Source organism: Lissotriton vulgaris, chromosome 1_1 (genome assembly GCF_964263255.1).
Source record: "Lissotriton vulgaris chromosome 1_1, aLisVul1.2, whole genome shotgun sequence".
Classification (NCBI taxonomy): domain Eukaryota; kingdom Metazoa; phylum Chordata; class Amphibia; order Caudata; family Salamandridae; genus Lissotriton; species Lissotriton vulgaris.
In genome coordinates this window covers 992424188-992443067 of record NC_141685.1, presented here as the reverse complement: position 1 = coordinate 992443067, position 18880 = coordinate 992424188, and the positions used below count along the sequence as shown (strand labels likewise).

The window sequence follows — 18880 nt, the reverse complement described above, 5'->3', positions numbered from 1 at the left end:
TGCAGCGGCATTTTCAGCTTCTTGCCCCAGACACGAGTATCGACTGGGTGGGGAACAGGAAATCACTATTGTCGAAGTTGAATCTGCTATTGCTAAGCTAGTGCCAAACAAGGCGCCTGGCCTGGATAGGCTCCCAGGGGACCTATTTAGGTCACAACCAAAAATATGGGCCGCCTACCTTTGTGTTCTCTAGAATTCCATCTTGAGGGGAATGGACCCACCGGATACCTGGTGTGGTGCAGAAATAGTTCCCATTTACAAAAAAAGGCTTCCCCCTACTACCGTCTAACTATAGGCCTATTAGTCTAATAGACAACACTCAGAAGCTGATGGGACGGATTATCCTGGAAAGAGTCCAGGCCTGGTTTGAGGAAAATGAGATCTTGAGTCCTCTTCAGGCCGGCTTTACGGCAGATACGTCAACTACTGACCAGCTATTCAGACTTCTGGTCCTGTATTGGAGAGCAGTGAGTGTAGAGGGTGGCAGCCTCTATCTCATCTTCGTTGACCTGGGGTCTGCATTGGACCTGGTGCCCAGGGGTAAACTGTGGCAAGTGCTTTTGGACCTAGGAATCCCATCCTACCTTCTGGACGTGCTAATTAGGCTCCATACTGAAACTTATGCCCAGGTGAGGTGCGGGAAGCAAGGAGATCTGTCCAAACGCTTCCCGGTAAGAAAGGGTGTGCCAGGGGTGCGTTCTGGCCCCCACCCTCTTTAGCATATATATAAATTGCCTCATAGACCATCTATTAGGCCTAAAGGACATTGATGCCCCAAGGCTAGTCTCAGGGCGGGTACCCGCATTGATGTTCGCGGACGACACGTTGTTGTTGTCCAAGACATCAATGGGAATCCAGCGCACTCTGGACGGTTTTGCTAATTTGTGTGCACTGAGAGGATTGGAAATCAATTTGCAAAAACCAAATTTATGATTTTCAACCCACCTAGCAAGACCCGTCAACATCCAGTATTGGATGGTATTCCCCAGGAGCGGGTAAAATCCTTTGAGTACCTGGGTATTACCCTTGATGAACACCTGGGTTGGGGTACTCAGGTATCAAAGGCAGCCCTTAAAATGACACAAAAAGCAGGTGGGATATCTAAAATGCATAGACGTTCTAAGTACAAGCCTGCTGCCCCCGTTGTAGAAATCTATAAAGTCCAGGTTAGAGCGGCCTCTATGTATGGGGCGGAGTTATGGGGACATCATAAGCTTACCAGCCTCACAAAGATAGAACACACATTTATGAGGAATTTGTAGGAGTTGCCTGTCAGTACTCCTCTAGCACCCCTTAGATTGGACCTAGGGCTGCTACCCATTGAGGAGGAAGCAGCGCGAAGGCCGCTCACATTCTGGAGAAGACTGTGGATGGCCCCAGAATTAACTTCCTATAAGAATGAGTTTAAAGATGTGTGGGCCGAAATCAGAACAAAAAAAATCTCCTGGCTAACCCATATTAAGAAACATAGTAGTAGGATTGGCCTACCTGAGCTGCGGATAACACCAGAAGTAGCATGCCCCGCATTATCTAGGGCCAACCTAGTGCACCACTATAGGCACCACAACTTAACCCTCCTACATATGAGTTATACAGTGGGTAAGCGGACATCCCAGTTCCTCCAAGTCAAAGTGGATTATAAATTGGAAGAGTTTGACCCGACCTACCCAGCCATGTCAAGGAAATTGTACATGCAATTCAGGATGGGTAGTTTGCCACTTAAACCATTCAACAGCAAATGGGACACAAATAAAAATACTGAGTGCCCAGCATGCAATAACCATCTAGAAAACGAAATTCATGTCCTTTTCTTTAGCACCAAATACCAGGCTGCAGGTAGATGTTGGGTAAAACCAATTTGTAGGAACCTTGGTTTTAGGGAATGTTCCATGTCCCTCAGAGTATTAAAATTTGATACACACCCCCCTATTGTCTTCGCAGTCTCCCGTTTCTTAAATGCAATGTGGCACAAGCGACAAAACTTCCTTATGAAATGATCAGTTGATTCAATTGACACAATTAAACGCTATATGTACCTTCTCGATAACTATTCCGCATAGTTTAATAAGCTTTTTAAACAGGAAATGTTTTAGAAAAATGTAAACTAATAGTAAGTATTAATGTGTTTGTTGTTCGATAGTTTTAACTTATTTATTCATGTATTGTAATGTCTCTATGTATTTTATCATGTGCTTTTATGGCCCTTGGTGGCCGAAATAAAGTTATTGATTGACTATAATCTGCACTGATATCAAGCAGATCTACTTCGTTCATGGAACAATACACAGCCAACACTTTTTCAAGGGGTTAGACTATCTAAACAGAAGCTCACGTACCACAGTAGTGCATCTCCTCGTCAAACGGGGTGTGTTTACCCACGGATTCGGATTCACTGGATCATCTTATTGTGTTATGCCATTTAATATACATTATGCAAATGTTTAAAATGCCATTACTTTTGTAAAGTACATTTTTGCTGTTTTACTCGAGAAACCCCACTTGACTTGTAAGCTTCTTTCAAAGACGTTTATTGAAGATTTCAGCAATTATTGCAATAGAAACACAAATTTAATGCAAAACATGGGCACAATAGGGTAATTTCCTGCTGTGAATTCCAGCACTAGAGCTGCAGGACATGGATGACAACAGAACATTGATAGATTATAAATGTTGTCTCGTCCAACACCCCACTTACCTTGTTGTAGATATAACAGTTTGTAAACATGGTATTGAAATCATGGATACACTCCTGTGCATTCCAGTAGTAATTGTTCTCCAGGCGCTTCTTTATTGTTCCCATATCCATTGGTGTTTTAATAATTTTATAATAATCCTAAAAGAATCAAAGAAACATGCATTAATGGTACGAAAGCGTACAGTTAAAAGTTCATGCCTTTTTTTACCAACAGCTTGCAATATATCAACAATACAGAATGTCCCACCATCTCGGCCACTTGTTTGGCAGTCAAGCTCCTGCTCATGAGGTTGGTTAAATTTACTTAAATCACAAGCGTAGTTTTTCTAAAACATTCAAGAGCGCAGCATCTGCATATAGTGGGAATACAGGAGTAGTTCAAATTAACCCCTTCCATGCTGATGACGAACCCCAGCCGTCATGCACTACGGTGCTCGTGTGCTGATGACGGCTGGGGTTCGTCACGGCCCGCCCCTGTTCGTGTTTACAGCACACCAGGGGAATCGCGGCCGCATGGAAGGGGTTAAGCTATTTTTTAAATGTTGTATTCTATCCTAATGGAAACAGGCTCAAAAGATGTTTTGTTCCGTTCCCTCTCCTGTGAGAAACTGATACAGATCCTAAACTATTCCTTTTGATGATGGAATTAACCCAGATCTAATAGTGACTGGAGGTGAGTGAAAAGTTTCAGCGCTCCGTCCATCATCTTATTGTGTTTCGATTGTTCATCATAAGTTGGTTGGGACATATGTCCCTTGCTCAATTTGCCCCTGGATTCCAGCTAGCATGTCCGATGAGGGGTGTTACGTCGAAACCGGTCCCAGGATGCTGGTTTACGGTCAGGGAAGACCTGGATTGGCAGTTCAGGCTGGACTGTTCCCATGAGGAGCAGGATCAAGTCTGACTTGCATATCGCGGAGTCTGAAGTGGGGTGGCAAAGTGTGCTAAACAACGATGATGATGGATTTAACCCAGATCTAACAGTGACTTGGGGTGAGTGTCTGAAAAGCTTCAGCACTCCGTCCAACATCTTAGTGTGTTTGCAATGCAAAACTTCATGCCCTTGTTGATTTTAGATGCAGCATGGGAGAATGGACAATATGTGGAACTCTTCTTTACTAAAAATTAGGACATTTATTACCATAATATCCGAGATTTGGGAACCTTCTCTACTTTAGTTTTATGTAGGAGTATTTGAACTGCCACCTCAAAAGCTAGGGTTTCATCATCCTTTGAGGAACGAAGAGCGGGTAAAAACAAAATATTTTCTTTTATCTTTTCCTCCTATAACTGAGAATCCATCAATTATTTGTTACCACTCCGCCAAGAGGGACAGTGGTTGGAAATGCTACCTGGACCCCTAACCAAACACCAGGATGGAGCGAAACTGGTATTTAATCATGTGATCTAGGGACAGTATACATATGTAGAGAGATTTCTATAAAATGTATTTCAGAGAGAATCTGCTGATGGTTGTTGTGTCACTGCAGGCGTTCCCGCTCAAAAACAAACAGAAAATTGTCAAATTGCATCTTCAAGCAAAACGCTATCTGTGCAAATTAGGCTGTGCCGAAATATGATAAACAATAGGTCTAGACATTTTCTTTTGGACTAGTCCGTATGCATCTGAAATATCCCCGAGGATTGATCTGGTCGCCTTGGCTGTGTGAATGATGACAAAAGTTAGGTGACAGCAGAGGATATTAAATGGTTCAAAGGACCAATATGGTCCAGTGTCCAGGCTGTGTTAAGCTTTAGACCCACAATAAGGTGGAATGAGACAGTAATGGATCTGTAGAACCAATCTTCTCTTTCAATCATTTTAGCAGATATTCCTACCAGTAAGTTGCAACTAAAATGCTGAGCCACCAAAGTGAGACCTACATACAAAATAGAGCTTGCAGCTATGAGGCAAAGTGTATGCAAACATTAGGAAAAGTACATTAAACAGTGATGAATGCAGATATCTTAAGTACTATAACCAATCATGGGCAGTCCAACTCAACTTAAAGAGTTTAAACCAGCCCTACCCATGAAGAAAATGGCGAAATAAGAAAGCAGGGCCTGCTAAACCAAGAGTCTATCATTTGCACGGACAGCCACAACAAGATGGAAGTCGAATGCTACTTCAAAGGGTTCAAACATCACATTTCATATCCATTCAAAAAGTGGGCATTTGCCCTTATCCACTGCATGTTACTTTTTAAAGTTATTTTAGCTAACCAGTGTGATATGCCTCGATATCACACTGGGACATCTCCTAGACAAAAGGTAAGTAATACAGTTTTTGTATATTTGCAGTTTTTCAACTTTTTATACAAACCAACTCCACACTTCGATTTTCAAAGAAAAGCAGTCAATGCAATACTATGGGAGGATATAAAGTTATCGGTTTACAGGTAAGTACTTTGTTGTGGGAGTTGGTATTCCGGGGTTATCAAAAGGGTTCCCCAGGGTCATGAATGCACTTTTCAAGCACCCTTAGCAGCACTAGGGCGGCCGGAAGCAGAGTGCTGAGGCCCAATGTTATCCAATGGGGATAGGGGCCTCTGGTTGGTAGCTGCTCACAAGCAGGCAACAATGTGGGAGCAAAGCTCCTTGACTTTAGCTCAGAGCAAAGGGGGATTCAAGTTGCCACACAAAGTGCACCCACAGCGGCATAGGGATCGGCCAGGTGCAGAGTGCTGTTTTGACATCGGGTGCCCTGTTTTCAAAGGGGGTTCTTCACAATGTAAGCTTCCGGGCGAAGATCTCCTATAGGTGACCACCGGTTAGAAAGGTAAGTTGGGATGCCTGGGGATGCTGGGATACCGTCCATTGGATCACCCAAGGCTGTGGGATGTCTGGTGCAGGGGTGTCATTAGGTGTCTGGTTTTTCTTACCAGCACTGGTCTCAGTCAGGGGATCCTCCAGAAAGGGGCTGCAGTAGTCGGTTGGAGATTTGAGGCAGGTCAGGCATCACCAGATCTCAGATCAGGATCGCCGGGGAGACCTCCTCGTGGTATTGAGCCATTCAAACTCAGGCCGTGGGCATTGGGTGCACACTCACGGATTTGGCCGGAGCCATAATGTAAATGTAAATGTAAATGTAGGTGTATTTATATAGCGCAACCTGTCACCCAAAGGGCATCCTGGCGCTTGCTTAGGGAACCCGTCCTGGTATTCCCCTGTGAGAAGCCCCGGCAGGGTGTCCACAGGGTGAAAGCCAGGCATCCCGCCGCGAGGGGCCGTCGTGGAGATTAAGCAAGCTATTGCCCAGAGTTGCAGAGTGAGACCCCGTGAGTTGAGTAGGCACCGGAGCGAGAATTGTCGAGGCCGTGGAATTTTGAGCCCGAGACCCGCCGAGGCGGGGAATCGAACCCTGGTCCACGGTCGATCCCAGCTTCCGGGTCGGCCGCCTCTAACCACTGAGCCACACTTCTCCACGATAATCTGTGGGTAATCAAATCCGGTGCTCACAGGAGACAAACTCTTCATGTGGGAGGGGAGGTCCACCGGGTTCTTGGGGGCTGCTGGCTGCGGTGGGAGTGTGAGTAAGTAAGTGAGTGAGTGAGTGTATATAAAGGTACATGGCCTCTAAGGGTGGCAAATAGGTGCTGCAGCCCTTAGAGGCCTTTCCTGGCCACAGTGCCCTTGGTACCACTTACAAGGGACTTACAGGTGACCAAGAGTGCCACTTGGGTTTTGTACCAATGCAGTTTAGGGAAAGAACAAAGGCCCTGGGTAGCTGGTTGGCAGGAACCCAGGGCACACTCAGTCAAAGCACATCAACAATTTGGCAAAAGGTAGGGGCAACCATGCAAAAAGAAGGAACTTTCTTACACCGGTCATGGAGAGGCATGCCGCCCAAGTAAACTCTGCCAAAAAGATGGCCTAAGTACCACATTTAGAAAGGAGTTATTTCATATGCAAACACAAATTAAAGAACTATCAAAATACAATCCTTATCTTGGCTATAAACCAACAGAATGTGTGTGGTGCTCTAAACCTCTGTCTGGTGGAGACAAAAACTAAAGCAGAGCAAAGTCCATTTAACCGTAGCTTCTTTAATCAAGCAGCTACAGAGTACTAATCACAAACCAGGAGTAATGCTGTAAACCGTCCGACAAGCCCAACTGCCGCAGCACACGGCACACAATAGCCACTGTAAACACTAGGTGCCAAATAATGTAGAAACATCCAATCTTACCTTCTGACCATGGCAATCAGTCAGTCCTACCACTCCAGAGCTAAGGGCAGCGCTCTCAATGCGCAGCCAGCGTGCGGCTTAGGACACACACTGTCGCCATGGACTCTGCCCTCCCCATGATCCCCCAATTGTGACCAGGTAACAAAAAAACATTTCGCAACTTGCAGACTCCAATGCATGTCTTCCAACATGTGAGATACCCACAGAAGATCCGTGCAACTAAAGGCTCTTTTCTTCTCACAACTAGATTATACAAATGATCCCTTTCATGGACTCTCATTTTCAGTTGATGCAGCAACAAGAAAACTCCTACGCATAAACCTACAAAAATCCATCTCCCATAATTTCAAGGTCCTTCAGTGGATCCAAATCACTACATTATCTACATTCAAGATACTCTGCGCAGCACATAAGGACAAACTGCAATGGTCAAGCTTTTCTACAAATAAAATTCAAGAGACACTTTCAGAACATTACTCTAAGGTCCAGAACGGCATTGCACCTAATAAATCCACATTACAAAAAGACCACTGGTGGTAATCCCATTCTCTGTGCTAGCTGTAAAACTATGGAATCCCTTCACGAAAAGGAAAACAGCAACTGACAACAACCTGGAATCCCGGAGACTGTTAAAAACCTGGTGTTTTCCTATCATAAAAACGCTCAAATGGCCACGACCAGTTTCTCTATTACCACCTCAGATAGAAAGGAGTGTCCTAGCTAAGTACAGAGAAACATGAAACAAGCCCATCACAGTTAAGAGCCATCATCAATCCGACTAGCAGTAACAGACCATGCCCAAGATGAGACCATCTCATCAGGAGCCAGTCTTATCATTTAACTATAATACATTTCACTCCAATTATGAGTAACTCTAAGTTATTCCACACTTTACATGCTTGCATTACCCCTGCATGTGTGTGCTGCATGATGCCCTGCAAGATCTCAACACTAAGCATGAAGAAAAAGTTCCTTACCTTCGGTAACAATGGTAACAATAAGAGGCATGTTAGTTATATTTTCCTTACCTTAGAATTTACCCCAGGCGTCAGACTGGATCCAGAGATTTTTCTTAGCAGTACCCCTGCACGCCAGTGAGTGGCGTCAGTAGATTCCTTACCTTAGAATAAATACCCCAGCAAGACCATGGAGGAGGGACTGCAAATCAATTTCACACCAGAAAATCCTGGAGGACCGAATGGGCAAAATAGCTGTCTCTCCGGACTTGGCTGTCCTGGCAGCAATGTCTAGTAAACGTATGCAAAGATGTCCACATTGCCAAGGCCCGAAATCAAGAAGTGGGACTCCGGTGTGCCAATGCAATGGTAGCTGCCGTAGCCCTAGTGGAGTGAGCACGCAGCCCCACTTGAGATTCCTTCTTCACTAAAGTATAGCAGATCTTTATAAAGCAGACAGCCCATTGAGAGATGGAACGTTTTTGAACAGTCCAGCCTTCTTGGCACCTACATTTTCAATTAAGAGTTGATCATCACCCGGATGTCTTTAGTGCAGAAAAGGTAGAATGACAGCGCACGTTTAGAGTCCAGAGGGTGTATTCGCTCCTTCTACTTGGTAGGTTGCGAAAATGGGAAAAAAGTGGGCAAGGTGATAGACTGTCCTACATGAAATGGTGTAACCACTTTAGGAAAAAACAAAGGCCTCGTTCTAAGCTACCACTTAGATCAAATTCACAGAGAAAACAAGCATCTGCAATGCAATATGTGTCGCATTTGCGAGAGTTTAAGCTATTGGCATTGTAAATGACAATGCTTTTTATTTACGTTTTAAAAACCAACACGTAAATAAAAGGCATTGCCATTTACAATGCCAATAGCTCAAACTCTCACAACTGCGAGACCTATTGCATTGAAAATGCTTGTTACTGAAAGTGGCAGGAAGCATTGAGGGCCCGAAGAAGCCTCTTGAAATAAAAAAAGGGATCTCTTCCAGCAAAATTGACTCATTCCTCACTCCTGGTTTTCTTTATTATGTATTGATTGTCTTTAAGGTGAATAAACCAGAATTTTAACTCTACTTCTCTTTCCCTTCATTCTTTTGCATAATTATTTCATTCAGCATAATGGTTATCCTCAAAGCCTCTTAAGAGAGGGAGAGGTGTGGCGCCGCGGCGAAGGCGACGGACGCTGGAATCTGGGGATCACGGTTCGATCCTCCGCGCCAGCGGCAGATTAGCCCACCACCATGTGACTCTGGGCAATAGCTTGCTTAATCTTCCTGACGGCCCCCAGCGCTTGAAGACCCTTGTGGGTGATTGTTCGCGCTTTACAAATGCGGATTATTACTATTATTATAAGAAAGATGCTATTAACTAAAGACCGACTGCTTCAAAATGGATGTATGGCTAAGAAAAACAGAAGCTATTTACCTCAAAAGAGATGGGGGGAAAAAACTCACCAAATCAGTGAGAAAATAGACTTTAGAACAGTATACAATTTACAAAGTAGTCATCAAGACAGCCAAAAGATCAAAATTCTCACCACATCTTAAACGCAGAACATCAAAAGAACTCTCAAAATTGTCTCGAAATTCGGTAACTTCTTAGGAATCTAAACAGGCACCAACCTGCCTTGAAAACACCACAACTCCTTACCAGAACATTTCATCAGAAAAGCTATTAATTTGGAATTAGGCAGTCTCTAGAACGAAGGCAATGAATGCCTTCTCTTGTCATCGTCACCCTACTTTGCCACTTCGACCACACAACCTAAAATCTGTTCTTTGGAATTTTTGCAGCCAAAGGAAAGCATTGAAGTAATGAAAGCTTAACCATTGCAGGCTGTCCAGCCGCCTTCGGTCCCCGCCAAAAGTATTGAAAAGCATTCCCCTAACTTTTTTTTTTTTATTCAAATCATTTTTTTTGAGAGAATAAAAATAAGAATATAAATAAAAATAAAGATAAAGAAGAAAGAAAAAGAAAAAAGAACAAAAAGTAAAGTACAAAAGTAAAGCATATGTATACATTGAATCATAAAACGAGCGAAATACATAGTGAATCATAAAATGAATCATAAAATGAGCGAAATACATAGTGATGCATATCAAAACTTAAGGTGACATCCAAATCAACGGTCGTTACATAAACATGTACTGGTACATATACAATGCGCCCGTCCATATTCCAGAGTTACATTCTTCACACAAGCCCAACAATTCAGGTGACAATTGAGATTAATACCAATAAAGGTAAGCAGTACCGTCGAACCCCAACAGAAATTATGGGAAATTAACATTAAGTATACCATGACGAATAGACTGAATTTCACCCACCAGTGTTACAATTACCTAACTTTAAGTGCTGCAGTGCAACCTTGAGTGGCTAATCGCTGTTTCTTACCAACTGGAGCATCACCTAGTAACCTGACAACTTCTTACACAGGTCAATTCTAAGGCAGCGTGTTTGGCGCAGCGGCTGAGCGGCCTCCTGTCCCCTCCAAACGTATTGAAAAGCATTCCCCTAACTTCATATGCTACAGCGCAACCGTAAGTCGCTATCAACTCTTTGTTACCTGCTGGAACATCACGTTCTACGGCAGCGTACGGCACAGCGGTCAGAGCGGCTGATCCCGGAACGCCGGGCTCCCCGTTTGATCCCCAGCTCGGCAACATGTGACTGTGGGCAATAGCTCACTTAATCTCCCCGACGGCCCCTAGCGCCTTGAGGGCTGATATGTTCGCGCTTTACAGATGCCAATTATTATTATGAAGCAGCATGGACTTACGATCTTGTAATACACATCAATATATCCAAAAGACCAACGTACGGTTGTCCTTCAGCTGACCTTGCACTACTGCATTTTCTGTGTATGTGAGCTGCTCAATCTCCACGCAAAGCAGTGGAGACTGGATAGGTCAGGGTAAAGAACCGTCCCCTGCTGCTGTGACAGAAGATCCTCCTAACGGAGCACTCTGATCAGAGGATCAATGGCCATGTTGAGGAGCTCGGGACACAAGACTCTTCGTGCCCAGTCTGGTGCCACAAGTATAACTTGGGCCCGGTCGGGCTTGATCTTGAGCACTCATGGCAGAAGTGGTACAGGCGGAAAGGCGTACAGGAGGCTTCAGTTCCACTCACGACTAAAAGGTTCTCCGAGCGAGTGCCTGCTTGGAAACTCCAACGCGCAAAACTGCTGACATTGCGAGTTCTCTTCAGTGGCGAACAGATCTAACCAAGGCTCTCCACACCACTGAAAGAGACCTTGCACCACCTCCGAATGAAGACGCCATTCGTGATCAACCAAGCACCGACCTCTGAATTTGTCCGCCCTGGCATTCAGAGTGCCCGCCAGGTGTTGAACCCCCAGCGTCATACCCTGATGTTCCAGCCATGTCCAGAGGCGAAGAGCCTCCTGACAAGAGCCCACGACCCCACCCAGCCCTGTTTGTTGCAGTACTACATGGTGGTGGTGTGGTCTGTGAACACCTGCACTACTTTACCTAAGAGAGAGGGAAGGAATGCCTTCAGTGCCAGTTGGATCTCCAGAAGCTCCAGCAGATTGATAGAAAGCCGGGACTCCGCCAGTGCCCACACGCCTCTGATCTCCGCCTCTACCAGATGGCCGCCCCATCCCAGAGTGACACAACGTCACCACTGTGAGATCTGGTAGGGGAAGGGAGAGAAATCTGCCTCTGACCCAAGCTTGGTTCATTAGACACCACTGCAGTTGTTGAGCAGATCCCCCGGAGATGTGAACATAGAAAGATTCCCATGATTCTACGCCCACTGGAACTTCAGGCACCACTGCAGAGCCTGCATATGCCTTCTAGCATGATCCACAGCAGGATGCAGGAGGCCATGAGGCTCAGTAGCATCAGAGTCACTCGCACCGAAATCCAGGATAGAGGCTGAAACATCTGTGTCATAGCCCGAATATCCCAGGCTTGCTGTTTGGGAGGATAGTCTCGATCTGCGTAACAGGTCAGATGAAAAGGAGCGTCTGAGAGGGAGTCAGTTGTGACTTTGGCACGTTGGCAGTGAACCCCATCAGGTGCCAGAGGTCTTCCGTAGTCTGGAGGTGGGAGATGACAGTCTGGGGCGAACTCGCCTTTAACAACCAGTCGTCGAGATAGGGGAAGACTGGAACCCCTGATATGTGCAGATTAGTTGCTACCCCGCCATCACTTTCATGAATACCTGAGGGGCACTGGTAAGGCCAAAGGGGAGCACGGTGAACTGAAAGATAATGTCTGTGGGCTGGCAAGATGGGAATATGGAAATAGGCTTCCTGCATTGCCAAGGCCAACATCAAGTCTCCGGGGTCAAGGGCAGATAGGACCTGAGCCAACGAGAGCATTTTGAACTTCTTCCGGAGAAAGCGGTTGAGGGCCAGAGGTCTTGAATAAGACGCAGACCTTTGTCCTTCTTGGGCACAAGAAAGTAGCGGGAATAGCAACTACAACCTACTCCTGGCACAGGGACCCTCTCTATAGCACCCTTGGTCAAGAGAGCTGAGATTTCCTGACAGAGAAGCGCCAAATGATCCTCTGACATGCGATCGAAAGACGATGGCATGGAGGGAGGAGTGGTCTCGAAGGGGAGGGAGTAGCCCCTTCAAATTATTTGCAAAATTCACCTGTCTGACGTGATGAAATGTCAGTGGAGGAGGTGATGGCGAATCCTGCCTCTCACTAGCCATTGATGGGCCTGACACGTCAGACTAGGAAGGTTTGGAGGCGGAGAGGGGACTGGCCCGCCCGCTGGCTCCCAGACCCGCAAGGTTAATGGGTCCCACGAGGTTGAGGTTAATGGGTCCCAGGTCTGCTGCAACGCAGAAGCTGGGTAGCTTCCGAAGCACGCATTTTATGAATCTAAATGGTGTGGACTTGAGTCAAATGACAGAACCCTGAATTGATGATGAAAGCCTGCTGCCTCTAATCTTAATTGTTTGCAGTGTTTGGGATGGAGAGACATGAAAATAGGCATCAAGAGAGGTTATGAGCTCTCTTACTTGAAGTTTCTGCAGTATCTGATGCTGAGCAACTATCCTAAATGGCTTCTTCCATTTGAGCTGATGAGGTCCAGAGTGGGCCATCATTTTCCCAAATGTTTACTTCATCCCAAAATAAAATGGAGTAAAACTATCTACCCCACTAGAAACTGGTTCCAGGGCCCCCTTTTGAAGCATGCTCCTTGTCCAAGATTGCATGAAGCGTAATCTTGGTTCGTGATTTTCAGCAGTGGAACTTGTGGAGCTCAATGGATATACAATTTTTCACTACGTCCAAAACTCAATGGTCGGATGTAATGACCTGCCACTAAGATTAAAAACCAGAGGACCTGCCTTTGACTGGGTGTGGTTTGAAAGGTGATAATCGAAGAACAGGACTTGAAATCACAGAAGTCTCCGACAAAAGGTCACATTATCGAGACAAATCTTGCTTACTCAGAGTTGCAGATTTCTCCATAGGTTCCGGCTTAGAATGTCAAGAACATGGTGCTCAGATTGCTGGTAGGCGGCCTGCCAACAGTAAGGTGTTTTTGGGGTGTGTTCTGCTGCAGAGGGCAATACTGCTGGCATTTGCCTGTAAAGCATAGAAGACCTCTGCTGGTTGCACAATTTTTTATTTATTTATTTATTTATTTTATTTAACCGATTTGTAGAGCTCATGGCTGCCCGTGAGCGTCCCAATAAAAAGGAACCCATCAATACTACTGAACTCCTAAGAAGCAAGCAGTTTCAGTGTCTGATTTGAAAGGCAGTAGCATATTGCCAAAATGTTTACAAACAGGTACTGACTGTAAAACAGCTTGTCTAGGAAACAATGCTAAACTTCTGCGTTGAAAAGACATTCACTAGAGCAATCCGTATCCAATAAGCACTACACCTACCATCTGTCTAAAACTAATATTTGACATATCCTGTGAAAAATCTATCATTCCCCTTGTAGCCTTTTCTCCTCCATAGAGCATTACCATAGCTCCTTCATTATTTCCTTCCAAAAGGTATTCAAAGAATGGGGACATAACTGTCCATATTTGACTGTGACTGTCATGGTCGCCAACTATAGCTAATGAGTTAGTCATTTTGATAGATGCTGCCAAGTTGGACAATCGTTTACCAAATTTGCCCACAATTTTCCTTCTTTGTCTCAAGGGGCTGTCACATCGGAAGAGGATTTCTAGAACACCTCTGTACAGCCTACATTACGACAATCTGGTTGGTGATGTCCTGCTAGACATAAATGGAAATTGTCAAGGGTCCTTTGTCTCTCATCAAGCATGGAAGTTCTGACAGATACAGAAGCTGGTGTTGGCAGGATCTTCATTTGAGATATGATACACAATGGGAATGGATGTTACTGATTTCCATGGAGTCTGTAAAGTCACATAAGCAGCAATCTATCTAGGTCAAACCATGTTGATGCCCTCCCTATCAGTAAGTGGAATTTGGCAATGTCAACAGGAGGTAGCAGTGTTGGCGTATCTGTATTAAAGGCTACATAATCATCTCATTTGTTCTCCTTCAATATCGATAAACCCACCTGGCATGAGAGTTTGTGGCGGAGGCTAAGACAGTGGTGGTGGTACCACAAGCTACAGAAGTGGTGGAAGTTGATTCTTTAGTGAAAGCGAAGGGTACCTTCTGTGTGAATTGCCAGAGGGAATCTATTATAGTAGTGTTGCATCATCAGTTCCTAACCTTAAAACATGTTGACAGGCATCTGACAACTGGTAAGGAGGGACCTTGAAGTACTCATCACAGTAACTATAGTAATGCTGTCATTAATAACCCCATTGACATTCCTTTCTCCTTCTCATGCAAAAATCTGCATTCATAATGATGTTCTTGAGGATACCTTACTCCTTCATCCTCACTATCATTATCAGCCTCCTGACATTTCAATCAAGTTGGTTGGACGAGTGTATATGTTATGTTATGTTATGTTAAAAAGTTTATACCGCGCACGTACACTGAGACGGTTTCTTGGCGCTCATAACAGACATAACGAGCCAGGGTAAAGGGTATTATTCTGAGGCCGCTTTGAAAAGGAAAGTTTTTAAAGTTTTCCTGAACGACTCATAAGAGGGGCAGTGGCGAAAAGAAGGAGGGAGGGAATTCCAGAAGGAAGGGCCTAAAAATGAAAAACGCATTCCGCCGTGTTTTTTGCGGTGGTTAGATGGGATGCAGAGAAGGTTATCAGCAGAAGATCTGAGATTACGGGTAGGGAGGTATCTCTTTAGCTTGGAGGAGATGAATTCCGGGGCGCGGTTATGGAGAGATTTGAATATGGTGCAACCGAGTTTGAAGGAGCACCGCTTGGCCACTGGGAGCCAATGGAGGCTCCTCAGAAGGGGGGAGACGTGCTGGTGTTTGGGTTGATGGAACACCAAGCGGGCGGCCTGGTTCTGAATTAGCTGGAGTTTTTGAAGCTGATAGGCAGGAATCCCCACATACAAGATGTTAGCAAAGTCAACCCTGGAGATGACCAAAGCCAGTATGACTAGTATGAGTGTCTCTCTGGTAAGAAATCGGCAGATCTTACGGATCCTACGCAGTTGAAAAAAGGAGGATGATGTAACAGCCGAGATCTGGGATTTCATAGATAAGTCCTCAGAGATGACCACTCCAAGGCTTTTCACAGAGCTGACCGGGCGAGGGGGGGGTGCCAAGAGAAGGGGGACAGTAATTGTCATCCCATGGATTGGTAGGACCACCCACCAGAACAAGTTCCGTCTTAGACGGGTTCAGCTTGAGCTGGCTGTGAGCCATCCAGTCGGAGATGAACAACATTGTTGTTTGAAAATTAGAGCGGGAGGAAGGTGTAGTGTCCAAAGGGAAGACCAACTGCAGGTCGTCTGCATAATTATCTATAGTGGCAGGGGAGTGGCGAAGGGAGACCATAAGTGGTTGCATATATAGATTAAAGAGAAGCGGGGAAAGAGCTGAACCCTGGGGGACACCACAAGTGAGGGGGGAGAAAGGAGCAGAGAAGGTAGAAAGGTGGACTGCCTGGGAGCGACCTTGCAGGAAGGATCGAACCCAATCAAGGGCGATGCCCTGGATGCCGGCGTTTCCGACACAGTCGATCAGAATAGTATGATCGACCGTGTCAAAAGCCACCGAGAGATCCAACAGTACAAGGGCTTGGGAGATGTTATTGTCGGCACCAACTCTAAGAGTGTCCATGACAGCCGCGATCACCATCTCTGTGGAATGGAGGGGGCGAAAACCAGCCTGTTGGGGATCCAAGAAAAGGGAAGTCTCCACAAACGTGCTCAGACACCTAGTAACATAGGTTTCTAGGATCTTTCCCAGAAAAGGGAGAAGGGAAATGGGTCTGTAATTGCTCAGCACAAGTGGGTCTGCGCTGGGTTTTTTCAGAATGGGTAATACCACAGCCTGCTTGAAAGCTTCTGGAACAACTCCTGATGTTAAGGAGGAGTTGAGGAGGGCCAAGGCAGGATCAGGACAGGCCATGAAGATTTCTTTAAGAATATGTGAGGGGCAGCAGTCCTTGGGAGAACCGGAACAGACTTTATGAAGAAGACTGTGGAAGTCGGTGATGGAAATAGGAGGAAAAGTGTGAAATTTCTGAGGGTTTTCAGGGGGGAGGGGAAATGATTTGGAAAGGGAAGGTGGAGAGATGTTGTTTTTAATGGTGGAAATTTTATCTTGAAAGAAGGCATTAAGCTCATCACACAGTGCCTGGGTGGGCACGGGAGGAAGAGTGATGCGATCGGGAAGGGAGAGCTCATTGACGATCGAGAAGATGTCTTTGGCTTTTGAAGCCGACTCCAAGATTTTACGGGAAAAGTAGGAAGTCTTTGCCTCAAGTATCGAGGATTTATATTTGTTAAGTGGAGTGGTAAACTCTGTCTTGAGTAAGGGGTCGTACTTGTGGCGCCAACGACGTTCAGCTTGGAGGAGGGCTAATTTGTCAAGTTTAAGCTGGTCATTAAACCATCGCTGGGCGTCATGGGGGCGCTGGACTTTTATAGTTTTTAGAGGAGCTACAGTGTCGGCTGCTGCCATCAGCCAGTGCTCAAGTGTAGAGGCTTGGTGAGAGACTGATTCAGAAACTGGAGGGATTGAGGCTGCCAAAAGAGAGTGAAGTTTTGGCAAATTGGCATTTTTCCAATTACGGGCCGTGATGTTAGCCGGGCGCGGAGGGCGGTGGAAGCTAGGAAGGTCAACAGAAAAGGAGATAAGGTAGTGGTCTGACCAGGTGCAAGGGGTGATCAGTGGAGGGTCGATGTCAAGGTTAGCCATCCAGACCTGATCAAGTATGTGGCCCTTACAGTGGGTAGGAGTGGAAATCAATTGCTGGCAGTTCAAGCTGGTGAGGGTTTCTGAAAACAGCTCAGACAATCGACTTTCTTGAGGGTCATTAGGCCAGTAATTAAAATCGCCCAGGATGAGAATCCTGGAGTGATTAATAAGAAGCTGAGAAACCAGCTCCCCAACTGATTGAGCGAAAGAAGGCATGTAGGAGGGGGGTCTGTACATAAGAACGCAGATAAGGGAGGTAGTGATAGAGCGGAGCTGTATAACGAGGGTTTGAGTATTGGGGATGGGAGTGCAGTCTAAGATGGAAAAGACATTCTTTACGGATGATAGCTGCGACTCCACCACCAACTTGCCCCCTAGGACGGTTAACGTGTAAAATGTAGTAGCCGTTGGGATAGCGGCTAGGATATCAGGCACGGAGTCCTCTGTTAGCCAGGTCTCGGACAGGAAAAGGATATCTATGTTAGTGTCATCTAATAGGCGGTAAATCTCTAATTGGTGTTTCACCAGGGAGCGTGTATTTAGATAAAGAATGGTTAGGGCACAGGTGACAGGAGTGGGAGGGGGGAAATTAGAGGGTACGGATGAGGAGGCAGGACCGGGCGGGAGAGGAGAGAACGTGCTCGGGGGCGAAAAATGCCACACGCCTGGGCCCTCCTAATAGCCTCAGGCGGCAGAGGAACAGCGTGTTGGAGGGAACATAAGTCCGCGGATGAGTACAGGAATGTTTGGACAGAGTGTAAGGCCGCAGGTCGCGGACGGGCGCAGACAGGCAGGACTTTGGCTTGACTTCGGCGCGAAGTTGGCGCTCCCGCTGCGCTCGTCCGCTGCGCTTCCCCCATCCCGTCATTTTATATGATAGGGGCGTGAAACCACTAGACCGCTAACCTGCGCTGGGTGCGGCAGGGCGGAAGTGGAGAAGAGAAGGCAGGGAATGGCGCTCTAGAGTTCGACCCTCCGCACAAACGGCACTCAGCCGGGGCGGAACGGGGTCTGGAACGAAGGGAAACAGGTGAGATTACCAACTATGAGCAACAACAATAGCCAGTTGCAATTGTAAAAGAAACAGTAATTTTAAAACATGCACAGCAATAAATGCGGAGGAGCCGCGTTAAAAAGCTATTGATCAGCTAGTCAGATTCACGGAGAGTTAATCACACATTAGCAGCCTGGATCGCCACGTCTGTCAACTGTGACCCGCGTTGACTACCAAGATATACTCTATGGTCAATAACCACTAGACCGCTAACCTGCGCTGGGTGCGGCAGGGCGGAAGTGGAGAAGAGAAGGCAGGGAATGGCGCTCTAGAGTTCGACCCTCCGCACAAACGGCACTCACTAACGACTTTCTATATTAGAAAAGGTCAGTCATCAACCGACTCCACTTCCCCAAAACAAGAATCTGACCGTTACCAGATAAATTCCTGAGTGCTAAAAGCGAAGTGCAAACAGAGGCCAAATCCCTCTTTTTTGGGACTGGAGGTAAAGAGAAAATTACTATTTCTGGTGCTGAGAGGATACTGTGGCCTGTTGTGCCATCAATGGATGGCCATATATTCATCAACTATATTGCTGTTATTTGTGGCTTCTGGTCCTGCGAAAGTGATGGAGTAACGTCAGTAGGTGGTCTCCACGTGCCTTGTCGACAGTCCCTTTAGTGAACGGAGTATTGTTGGTAGCTCTGAGGTACTTTCTTTGCTGTGAGTGCCTAAATACTACTTGTGTGTTCTACCCAGCTTCTGGTCAGAAT

The 18880-nt window shown here is 46.0% G+C and overlaps 1 protein-coding gene across 6 annotated transcripts in view; it reads right to left on the bottom strand.

The window, feature by feature from the left end:
* Positions 1 to 18880, bottom strand: part of BRD4 (bromodomain containing 4) — a 1320550-nt gene that overhangs the window by 984145 nt on the left and 317525 nt on the right. For all 6 annotated transcript variants that reach the window (XM_086960824.1, XM_086960816.1, XM_086960841.1 and 3 more), the window contains exon 3: positions 2696 to 2833. In XM_086960824.1, coding sequence (XP_086816950.1) covers positions 2696 to 2833 — 138 coding nt within the window. The remainder of the gene's footprint in view (positions 1 to 2695; positions 2834 to 18880) is intronic.